The sequence below is a fragment of the Lissotriton helveticus genome, chromosome 5_1 (genome assembly GCF_964261635.1).
Source record: "Lissotriton helveticus chromosome 5_1, aLisHel1.1, whole genome shotgun sequence".
NCBI lineage: Eukaryota > Metazoa > Chordata > Amphibia > Caudata > Salamandridae > Lissotriton > Lissotriton helveticus.
Window position 1 is genome coordinate 351,960,411 of NC_136065.1, and position 12,075 is coordinate 351,972,485.

A 12,075-nucleotide genomic window follows, 5' to 3' on the forward strand; every position below is an offset into this window, starting at 1 on the left:
TAGTGAGTAGTGAGTGCAGAGTAGTGAGTGCAGAGTAGTGAGTAGTGAGTGCAGAGTAGTGAGTAGTGAGTGCAGAGTAGTGAGTAGTGAGTGCAGAGTAGTGAGTGCAGAGTAGTGAGTAGTGAGTGCAGAGTAGTGAATGCAGAGTAGTGAGTGCAGAGTAGTGAGTAGTGAGTGCAGAGTAGTGAGTGCAGAGTAGTGAGTGCAGAGTAGTGAATGCAGAGTAGTGAGTGCAGAGTAGTGAATGCAGAGTAGTGAGTGCAGAGTAGTGAGTGCAGAGTAGTGAGTAGTGAGTGCAGAGTAGTGAGTGCAGAGTAGTGAGTGCAGAGAGTGCAGAGTAGTGAGTGCAGAGTAGTGAGTAGTGAGTGCAGAGTAGTGAGTAGTGAGTGCATAGTAGTGAGTAGTGAGTGCAGAGTAGTGAGTGCAGAGTAGTGAGTAGTGAGTGCAGAGTAGTGAGTGCAGAGTAGTGAGTAGTGAGTAGTGTGTGCAGAGTAGTGAGTAGTGTGTGCAGAGTAGTGAGTAGTGAGTGCAGAGTAGTGAGTGCAGAGTAGTGAGTGCAGAGTAGTGAGTAGTGAGTGCAGAGTAGTGAGTGCAGAGTAGTGAGTAGTGAGTGCAGAGTAGTGAGTGCAGAGTGCAGTGCAGTGCAGTGCAGGTATGTGCAGTGCAGTGCAGGTATGTGCAGTGCAGTGCAGTGCAGGTGAGTGCAGTGCAGTGCAGGTGAGTGCAGTGCAGTGCAGGTGAGTGCAGTGCAGGTGAGTGCAGTGCAGGTGAGTGCAGTGCAGTGCAGGTGAGTGTAGTGCAGTACAGTGCAGGTGAGTGCAGTGCAGTGCAGGTGAGTGCAGTGCAGGTGAGTGCAGTGCAGGTGAGTGCAGTGCAGTGCAGGTGAGTGCAGTGCAGGTGAGTGCAGTGCAGGTGAGTGCAGTGCAGTGCAGTGCAGGTGAGTGCAGTGCAGGTGAGTGCAGTGCAGGTGAGTGCAGTGCAGGTGAGTGCAGTGCAGGTGAGTGCAGTGCAGTGCAGGTGAGTGGAGTGCAGGTGAGTGGAGTGCAGGTGAGTGGAGTGCAGGTGAGTGGAGTGCAGGTGAGTGGAGTGCAGGTGAGTGGAGTGCAGGTGAGTGGAGTGCAGGTGAGTGGAGTGCAGGTGAGTGGAGTGCAGGTGAGTGGAGTGCAGGTGAGTGGAGTGCAGGTGAGTGGAGTGCAGGTGAGTGGAGTGCAGGTGAGTGGAGTGCAGGTGAGTGGAGTGCAGGTGAGTGCATGGCAGTGCAGGTCAGTGCAGTGCAGGTGAGTGCAGTGCAGTGCAGGTGAGTGCAGTGCAGTGCAGGTGAGTGCAGTGCAGGTGAGTGCAGTGCAGTGCAGGTGAGTGCAGTGCAGTGCAGGTGAGTGCAGTGCAGGTGGGTGCAGTGCAGGTGAGTGCAGTGCAGTGCAGGTGAGTGCAGTGCAGGTGAGTGCAGTGCAGTGCAGGTGAGTGCAGTCCAGTGCAGGTGAGTGCAGTGCAGGTGAGTGCAGTGCAGTGCAGGTGAGTGCAGTGCAGTGCTGGTGAGTGCAGTGCAGTGCAGGTGAGTGCAGTGCAGGTGAGTGCAGTGCAGTGCAGTTGAGTGCAGTGCATTGCAGGTGAGTGCAGTGCATTGCAGGTGAGTGCAGTGCAGTGCAGGTGAGTGCAGTGCAGTGCAGGTGAGTGCAGTGCAGGTGAGTGCAGTGCAGTGCAGGTGAGTGCAGTTGAGTGCAGTGCAGGTGAGTGCAGTGCAGGTGAGTGCAGTGCAGGTGAGTGCAGTTGAGTGCAGGCGAGTGCAGTGCAGGTGAGTGCAGTTAAGTGCAGTGCAGGTGAGTGCAGTTGAGTGCAGAGTGGTGTGTATTGACAATGTAAATGACAATGCCATTTATTTATGATTTAAAGAAAAAAAAAGAAATGTCATGAGCAATGCCAATAGCTCTACCTTTAATGATGCCGAGACCATTGCATTGTAAATGCTTGTTGTAATGAGTAGGTAATATAAAAGCAGCTGCGAGGCATACAAACCGGAGGGTGAGAACGGCGTTGGTTGCCCGCTGCAAGCTCAAGGCAATTTGATATTGACATTTATACACGGCAGTCCTGGCCGTGGCAGGGGAGCCCCATTTCCTGGAAAGCTGTAATAGCGAACTTTGGAGAGGCTGAGGAGGGAAACGATTTCTCTCCATCACAGCATGCTGTTCTGCAATGAAATCATGGGCTGCTGTACACAGACATTGATGGCTGACTGGTTCTTTTCCAATACCTTTATTTATTGAAAGAACGCCCTCAGTGGGCGTGGCTCACAGGTGATGCACGTAGGCATGATGGTTACTGTGGTCCGTGAGTCGGCGAGTATTTGTTTCACCTTGAGTAGGTTCAGTGTTTGTATATATATTTAGCGCACAGTTAATTCCTTGAGTAGGATCAGGTTTCTGAAAGGCAAACATAATTACGGGGCGGAGATAGCCTCGAAATGCGTCGGGCATGGAAGAAATGAAGGGTTAAACTGAAAAGGCAAGCAGCTGCGAGGCATACAAACCGGAGGGTGAGAACAGCGTTGGTTGCCCGCTACAAGCTCAAGGGCATTTGATATTGACATTTACACACGGCAGTCCTGGCCGTGGCAGGGGAGCCCCATTTCCTGAAAAGCTGTAATGCGAACTTTGGAGAGGCTGAGGAGGGAAACGATTTCTCTCCATCACAGCATGCTGTTCTGCAATGAAATTCTGTTTGCCTTTCAGAAACCTGACCCTACTCAAGGAATTAACTGTGCGCTAAATATATATACAAACACTGAACCTACTCAAGGTGAAACAAATACTCGCCGACTCACATGGACCACAGTAACCGTCATGCCTACGTGCATCACCTGTGAGCCACGCCCACTGAGGGCGTTTTTTCAATAAATAAAGGTATTGGAAAAGAACCAGCGAGCCTTCAATGTCTGTGTACAGCATCAGGGGCGCAACTAGGTCTTAATTTCGAGGGGGGGCTAACCTGGCAAATGAAGGGGCGTGGCTAATGTTAATCAAAGGGGCGGAGCTAAAATGGCAGATAAACAGGATCGGTTAATGCCCCCTTACACCTTAAAACCCATACCCGCCCTGAACCCTAAAATTACCCCTGGCACCCCAAACCCCATACCAATCCTGATCCCTAAAATTATCCCCCCTGGCACCCCAAAACCCCTACTCACACCACACCCTAAAATTACCCCCTGGCACCCCAAAACCCATACCCACCCTGAACCTTAAAATTACCCCAGGCACCCCAAAACCCATACCCATGCAGAACCATAAATTCCCCTCTGCCACCCCATAACCCATAACCACCCTGAACCCTAAAATCACCCCCCTGGAGCCCCAAAACCCATACCCGTCCTGATCCCTAAAATTATCCCCCCGGCACCCCAAAACCCATACCCATCCCACACCCTAAGATTACCCCCTGGCACCCCAAAACCCATTACCACCCTGAACCTTAAATTACCCCTGGCACCCCAGAAACCATACCCATGCTGAACCATAAATTCCCCCCTTGCCCCCCAAAACCCATACCCACCTGAACCTTAAAATTACCCCAGGCACCCCAAAACCCATACCCATGCAGAACCATAAATTCCCCTCTGGCACCCCATAACCCATACCCACCCTGAACCCTAAAATAGCCCCCTGACATCCCAAAACCCACACCTGCCCTAAACCCTAAAATTACCCCTGGCACTATAAAACACATACCCACGCTGAACCCTAAAATGACCCCTGGCACCCCAAAACCCATACCCACCCTAAACCCTAAAATTGCCCCCTGGAACCTCAAAACCCATACCCGCTCAGAACCCTGAAATTAACCCCTGGCACCCCAATTTGTAACCCACCATGAACCATAAAATTACTCACTGGCACCCTAAAACCCACACCCATCCTGAACTCTAAAGTTACCCACTAGCACCCCCCCAAAAAAAAATGAACACTACAAACTTACATTACAGTTGCATATTTGGAGGGGACTGTCCTCTTTGACGTTTCTATGCATGTAAGTCAAGAACAACATTCACAGTAACCTAGATATGCAGGCAGTAGGTAATGCTGTGCTGAAAAATGCATTAAAGTTACTGGAACTTACATAAAAAACTGCTGCCTACTCTTCTAATGCTATACTGTGGAGTCTGGCTGATCAGCAGCACTGTGTCCTGGCATCCAGCCCCTCGAAGGTCTCAGAGTAGATAGGTCTCCTGGATTCTCCTTGCCTGGGTCTCCTCTGCTTCTTCGCTGCTGCCCTTGCATGCGAAAATAGAAAGCTCCATGGCCCTGTTCACCATTCATCTAGTCAGCAGTGCAGTGGATGTGAATTCCATCCAAGTGCACGGACAGCAGGGTGAAAGGGATGGCCAGTGCAGGTGATGCTTTTCCTTTGAAAATTAATTTCTGCTGGTGTCATAGCCCAGGGTTTGCTGCCTGTGCACTTGTATGGAATACACATCTATACAAGTGCACAGACAGCAAACCCTGGGCTATGACACCAGCAGAAATTCCCATACAAAAGAAAAGCGTCACCTGCACTGGCCATGCCTTCCCCCTGCTGTGCACATCTTCACACCCCATGCTTACAACCCATCAAGTGCTTAGGTGAAATCCCTGCCTTCAGGCAAGGATTTCACCTCCACGGCGCCACTCTAAAGGAAATCAAGAGGTGGGGGCAGGGGGGTTCACTCGAGGAAACTGTTCAGAGGCTGGATGTCTGGCTCGGGCTGCTGGGCCTCTCAGAAAGCATAATAAAAATCACATTCTCGGCTCCGATGCGCAGCCTTCTTGCATCATTTCAGTGCGTGTCCTCTTAGCCCGGGCAGAGGAGGGGAGGGGGGGGGGGCTGAAGCCCGATGAGCCCAATGGGTGTTGCGCGCCTGTACAGCAGCCCAAGATTACGGGGCGGAGATAGCCTCGAAACGCGTCGGGCATGGAAGAAATGAAGGGTTAAACTGAACAGGCAAGCAGCTGCGAGGCATACAAACCGGAGGGTGAGACCAGCGTTGGTTGCCCGCTGCAAGCTCAAGGGCATTTGATATTGACATTTATACAGGGCAGTCCTGACCGTGGCAGGGGAGCACCATTTCCTGAAAAGCTGTAATAGCGAACTTTGGAGAGGCTAAGGAGGGAAACGATTTCTCTCCATCACAGCATGCTGTTCTGCAATGAAATTCTGTTTGCCTTTCAGAAACCTGATCCTACTCAAGGAATTAACTGTGCGCTAAATATATATACAAACACTGAACCTACTCAAGGTGAAACAAATACTCGCTGACTCACGAACCACAGTAACCATCATGCCTACGTGCATCACCTGTGAGCCATGCCCACTGAGGGCGTTTTTTCAATAAATAAAGGTGTTGGAAAAGAACCAGCGAGCCTTCAATGTCTGTGTACAGCAGCCCATGATTACGGGCGGAGATAGCCTCGAAACGCGTCGGGCATGTAAGAAATGAAGGGTTAAACTGAAAAGTCAAGCAGCTGCGAGGCATACGAACCGGAGGGTGAGAACAGCGTTGGTTGCCCGCTGCAAGCTCAAGGGCATTTGATATTGACATATATAACCACATCCCTCCACTACAAAGAAATCAGAGGCCAGAGGGGAATCCTTGGAAGACAACATGTTTAATTCAGCACAGTAAACAGTGGCGGCGAATGCATTTCGGCAATGTGCCTTCCTCAGCACCCTGCACTGAATGGAGTCCTTCATCCTGATGCACAAGTCCTGCTACTCTTTTGATCGTGTCCTGAAAGCTTCTCACCTTAGCTGATTCGGATCACCTGTTGGTTGTTGCGGTCAATGAGCAAACTCCAACTCCCGGAATGCAATATGTTGATGCATCTGGGTCGGTGGTGTGGGGGGATGTGTATCAAATGGTACGAGCTTGTCAGTCTTATGCAGGTAATGGTGAAGGAATCCCCAATGTAGTGCCAAAGTCCACAAAAGCTTCCTTGGGTCCCCTCGGACTGCTGCTGCCCAACAAACCAGGAAAGCAAATAAGCAGGGGCAGCCATGCAGCAACATATCCCCCTGTTGGAGGTAAAATACCTCGCTCCGCTTGTGCCATCCTGGAAATAGTGGGGACACCGGATTTCTAGATACCATGAGCCTCCAAGTCGCTGCAGATCAGCGCAGTGCCAGTTGTAATCCGGGTCACTTAATGCAGCAGGACCATCTGTACTGCGCCTCTGGACTGCGCAGTAAATATAAAACCACATCCCTCCACTACGAAGAAATCAGAGGCCAGAGGGGAATCCTTGGAAGACAACTTGTTTAATCATATATATATATATATATATATATATATAGCGTGGCGCTGAATCTTTTTCCGGCAAGTAGCACGCTACTTCAGAACCCAAAAAGTATTAGTGGTGAACTAGTATAAGGAAATATGAAATTAATTTGAGCGGTGGACATGTGAGTCTGTTAGTTGGATTGAAAAGAATAGTGGAGGGATAGAAGAGGGAAGGGTACATTTTTCCACCCATGATAAAACATTTGATGTATCAGTCTAGTCTTTTGCCCTATAATGTATCTTTGAGATAAGGGGATATTTTTATGGGAGAGTTGCCAAACTGATGTGAGGTGCATGTTATTAATTGCACCTAAGGTCCCATAAGGGGTATGAAAAGTGCTGTATGAGTACCAGTATAATGTAATTAATCAAGCTGGGGCTGACTGCTGTTGCATGTTTTCTAATAGCGCTGCCATGGGAGCTGAGGTATGTAGTGCTCTGTAATATACAAGCCGTTGCTGGGCCACCTCTTCGCCGATGGTATAATTTCTCTATTCATGTTCCAGGTGGTGGAGTTGAAGACTCTGTGGCAGGACCAACCGAGTGTGCTGTTTTTTCTGCGGCGGTTTGGCTGTCAGATTTGCCGCTGGACGGCGAGCGAAATCAGTAAACTGAAGGAAAGCTTTGACAGTAACAATGTCCGCCTGATCGGTATTGGGCCAGAAGAGGTTGGGCTGAAAGAGTTCCTGGATGGAAATTATTTCAAAGGAGGTAAAGCTCCTGTAATATATTTGCACAATCACAGCGATGCCACCTGCTTTTGTTGTAGTTGACATTCCACATGGTGTACCTCTTCACTTTATCAACCTCCTTCTCTACCCAGCCATTTTCTTTGTTACATACCTCTGAAGCTGCTACGATGTTCCTTTGAACCAGATCGTCCTTTCACCTCTTAGTATTTTACTACGCGCACATAACCATTTCAGCATGTTAACAAAATTTCGATGAATAGCGCCCCTCACCCTCTGGAGGACCCAACATCTTTCCAATGGACTGATCTCGGAGACCGTCCATTGAATGATGTCCCAAAGCATCTCAAAGCTTAAGTAGAAGTCATCAAACAAAGCAATATTCTAGAATTCCAATGGTTGATTGCTAAAGATGCAGGATTGGTTAAAGAGAACTACTTTAATCCTCTGCACTGGGTGGCCTCTTTAAATTGCCACTCTGTTTTTATTATTCCATTAATCATAGTTTTTAGGTTAATCAAAGCAAATAAATGGGTCTTTCTTGTTGAAGCCATCAGATCTTTTGACTTAGCGTCTTTCTAGAGTGAACGCATTGATTAAGGGCAGGAAGGGATTTTGTGGTTTGTACATACACAGAAGTAAAGCTCTTGCTGTTTGTAGACAGATGAACATGCATAATAACAGACTGTTGACCATTTTTTATATTATGTTGTAATGTATTGAACTTCAAAGTCCCTATTCTGTAAATGTTGATACTGTTGTGACGTGCTGATCTTTTTAGCTGTCTTTAAGAACACACAGTGCTTAATTTGAGCTGGTGGGTTCTGGTGCTCGGCACCAGCAATTAATTGGTTTTCTGTGTTCGGCACCAGCACTTAATTGTCATTACCACACTTATGACACTCTGCCACCACATAGTGGCGCTGCTCATCTAATTTAGAGATGAGCAGAACAGATGTTTATGAATACAATATTCATTGAAAAAATACTAATACATGCCTCCCCAGCCACTACTTTAGATTTGGGGACCTTGAATTATCGGAACTGTCGCCACCAGGCAAGAGAGATGGTTAGTAGTTGTTTTGGGATTGTCATTGGCAGCAATGACAAGGCAATGGGTGGTGCAAGCTGCAGTGGCCTTCTGGTCAGGGCCCAGGCACTTATTATTTTACAAATTAAGTACTGAGCACACACACATTATTAGGATTTTTTTTTATTCTACCAACAGTTAAACAAATGAAATTGCTGCTTTGAAAGCTGATGGGGCTTTCATTGGACCTCAATTGGCCCTTGCAAGACCACCTGCACTTCTCATGTTCAAGAAATTTGAGCAACTGCATAACAAACCAGGTTGTTTGGCTTTGATTTGTGAAGTTTGAGAAGCATTACAGCTACTTTCCTTGTTTGGATAATTAGAGCCGCAGCATGTGATCTGTGACTAATACTGCCCCCTACACCGTCTTTTGCATGCTTCTGCTGTGCATCCTGGGTTTTATGAGCCGTGGACAATAACATGACTTCAGTCTTGGCTACTGGTGTGATCATCTTGCAAAACGGGCATCTTCCAAGTTTAACCAGTAAAGATGTACTTGATCACCACTTGGTATATGGTGGTTCTTTATTCTCCGCACCAGGACCTGCCATGCTCACAGTTCTGTGGAGTGCTCTGCCCAAGCTATCCGCTTCCCCGTGCAACTGCATAATGTCATTTGCTGCTGGTCTTAACATTCAAAGGAGAGAAAGGTTCAACATTACACAATATCTTCTCACAGCCCTTCTGCAGTCTGACAATACACATGTACTAAGAAAGTACAGTGATGCACAGAGAAAAATTTGATAAAAAAAACCTTTTGGCTTTAAATCCCACGATGCAATGACTTAATTTAATTGCAACACAGCCTTAAACAGTGCTACACAATGCTTGAAGGGGCTAATGAGCAATTTAACTCTATACTTTTAACAAAGCATAGAAAATGTAATTTTCGAAAAAAAATAGTTGTGTATTGGGGAAAACATCTTCAGGAAAATGTTGCAGTGTTTCATATTGTGGTTGAGGTGGTGGACACAGATCCGCTGTAGGACTGATCATGTTCATGTAATGGATGATCCACACACCGTTGTGAAGCGTGGCTCCCAAGCATGCACCCACGCTGAATTACCTATGAATATAAAAGTATCCAAAGTCTGACAACCGCATGTAACAGATGTGCAACACTTGGAATGACTTTGGCATTGACCACGCCCTTTTCTGTTTTATTTCAGATATCTACATTGATGAGAAAAAGCAGTGCTACAAAGACCTGGGCTTCAAACGGTCAGTCATTTACAGAGTGTTACAATCAGTTTCTTTGAAAAGCTGCAGAATTGACCGGTTTTAGGGCAGCAATAAATGTTTAGAGTATCCCATAAAAGCCATGGAAGCGCAATATGTAACCATCAATGTTGCAAAATGTTGCATAATATATCGACTGTGCTAATCTCAGGCGCCAACGTTTCTGGGTGGAGGAGGGTCAAAGTGCTACTGTTTATGTAATTCTTACACAGAAGGCAACAACAAACAGTGTTATGCGGCTGCAGAGAGCATGGAGCATGCAGTCATGTGTGTGGAGCGCGTGACTCACTCTCACATGATGTCAGCAGATCTCAGAACTCTGACAATTCTAATTATGAAAAGTATTTGATTTGCTTCGGTTCCAGAGCCTCGGGTTGGCCAACTGTCGTTTTGAAATAACATTTATCTTGTGCTCGATTTTATCTCTCTTCCTCTCCGTGTTCAAACTTGGAATCTGTTCTGTTGTCCTTGTTGCAAGTTTTGTGGCTTGTTAGCTAAGCCTGGCATAGATCCTTCTAAAATAGAGATTGCAAAGTTGCCGAGTCTTCCATTACGTTTGGAGTAAATTTCGGATTGGGGGGGGGGGGGGGGGGGGGGCTGTGAAGAATCCTAGCTGTGCCTCAAAATCAACAAAGGTTGAACACTTCCAAACAGATTTTTCTTGTGTGCATTTTCAAGTGCGTGGGAAGTTTCTCATGAGTAAATGTCATTTATTTCCCACTTACAAAAAACACCTACTTCCATTTCTCACAGGATGATGTGCGTGTTTCTGGGGTGAGAAACGACTTTAAAAATGTTTGTAAATATTCCCTGACTTACATATTTGTGGCAGTTTTAGAAAAATCCCCTACCCTGCAACACTCAAGTAGCAGCCCTCATCTCTGTATTTACGATGGTGGAACAGTCACCATACTTTGTGTTTTCTATCAGTTTTAGTTCAGTTTTCGATTAAGTAATTCTTTCACAATCCTGATTCTCTGAATACATTTTCCATGTGCACCTCGAATTTACTTGGATAAGAAAATAGTTAGCAAACTAGGCCCAAAGCTAGCGCTATCTATAGTTGGGGCTAAAAAAGGCCCTCGTATGTTTTGAGTTCTGATCTATAAGATGCTGTAGTTGTGCACTTTGACTTGTGTGATTGTAAAGTAGGTAAACTGTGGGTATCAGCTTCAGTTGTAGTGTAACCTGACAGCAAAAGGTTTGTTATTGGCAGGGCAGATAATGAATGTACAGGGTCAACATATTCTTTAAAGCATCAAGAACTGGGTATATAATACAAACTAAATGTCTTTATTACATGCAACAATTTAGCCTCCAAAATATAGTTTTTTTAAGTGGTGTAAAATATCTGTGAGTGTATACAAGTCTTTATATATGCCATGAAAAATTGATGAACAGTATGTAAGAAGAGTAGACATGGACATAACATCCATTCGATGCATTATTTGATAGCTGTGATCATTCGTACTGTTTTATGGGGCTGGTATCTCTTAAAGTGGTCATAAGCTGTTGTGGATGGCACGCACCGGTTCATTTTTGGGGACCGGCAGTTTTTTACTCATCAGACTTTGAACCAAACAAAGCAAGAGAGAGGAAGTGCAGAAAGTGGAAAGAAGGAGGAAGTGAAATATGGAAAAATAGTGACAATGAAATTATGGAATGAAAACATGAAAAAGTTAAATAAAGGGGCAGGGAGTGTCTGGTGGTGGATCAAAGAAAAATAAGGTGGAATCAACATTACGCAGCCTTGGTATTCAGCATCCTGACATTTGACAGTTCTGGTCATGGGCTTCTGGGCAACCTGTGGGCCCTGGCACTTAATCTTTTACAAACTAAGCACTGGTTATAACCCCTGCATGTTGGGTTGAATGTGCCTTAGGCTATGATGGAGTCCTGCACGCATGCACCTTAGGAGGCATTTTTCTTCTGTTATTCATTACAGACGCACCTCCACATTTCAACGTACCTGGTAGACTTATTAATGAGCTCTTTCTTATGATTAATCTAAATACCTCTCGAATCATGAACCGCAATTGGCAGCTGTATAGTGCTTACTGCAACAGTAAATTTTTAGACATCCAACTGGCACACTAATTGTGAAGAGTTAAAAAAAAACGCACCCCAGTCAGAGAAACTCCGGAGGCAAACCAAAGATCTGTTGAAAATTCACTTAACCAGCCCTTCAGTAAGTGGGCTGAGGGTCAATGGTTAGTTTTAAGAGATTTTTTTGAGGGGAGGGTACAAGAAGGGATCGGCCAGAGCGGATGACTCCGGAGCGCAGGGCTTACGGTTTGATCCCGACTGCAGCTCAGCTCTGCAGCCCGTGACTCTGGGCAATAGCTCACTTAATCTCCCGACGTGCCAAAGCCCCTTGAGACCCCTAGTGGTGATAGGGTTGCGCTTTACAAATACCGGATACATACATGCATTTGGTGGTGTAGGCGTGCCACTACTAAAAAAGTACAGTTAAAATAATTGAATATTCAATCTCGTTTACAAGCATATTTAGTAACATAGGCACAAAGGATTCGGAGAAACCAAAAGAGTAAAAGTGAATAATCTACCCCATGGAGTAAGACGATAGCATACCTGCCAGGTTAAGACAAATATGTCCAACATAAAACCAGAGTCTCTAGCATAAAAAACACTATCAATTTACTTAGCAGTTTCGAATAACCAGAATACAATCACTCAGAACTAAAAGTAGCTTTTTATCAAAAGCGTCCATTAGAAGGCAGCAG

The 12,075-nt window shown here is 46.2% G+C and overlaps 1 protein-coding gene across 1 annotated transcript in view; it reads left to right on the plus strand.

The window, feature by feature from the left end:
* PRXL2B (peroxiredoxin like 2B) overlaps positions 1–12,075 on the plus strand; it is a 62,185-nt gene that overhangs the window by 17,301 nt on the left and 32,809 nt on the right. The window contains exons 2-3 of the mRNA XM_078640927.1: positions 6,817–7,021; positions 9,262–9,313. Coding sequence (XP_078497053.1) covers positions 6,817–7,021; positions 9,262–9,313 — 257 coding nt within the window. The remainder of the gene's footprint in view (positions 1–6,816; positions 7,022–9,261; positions 9,314–12,075) is intronic.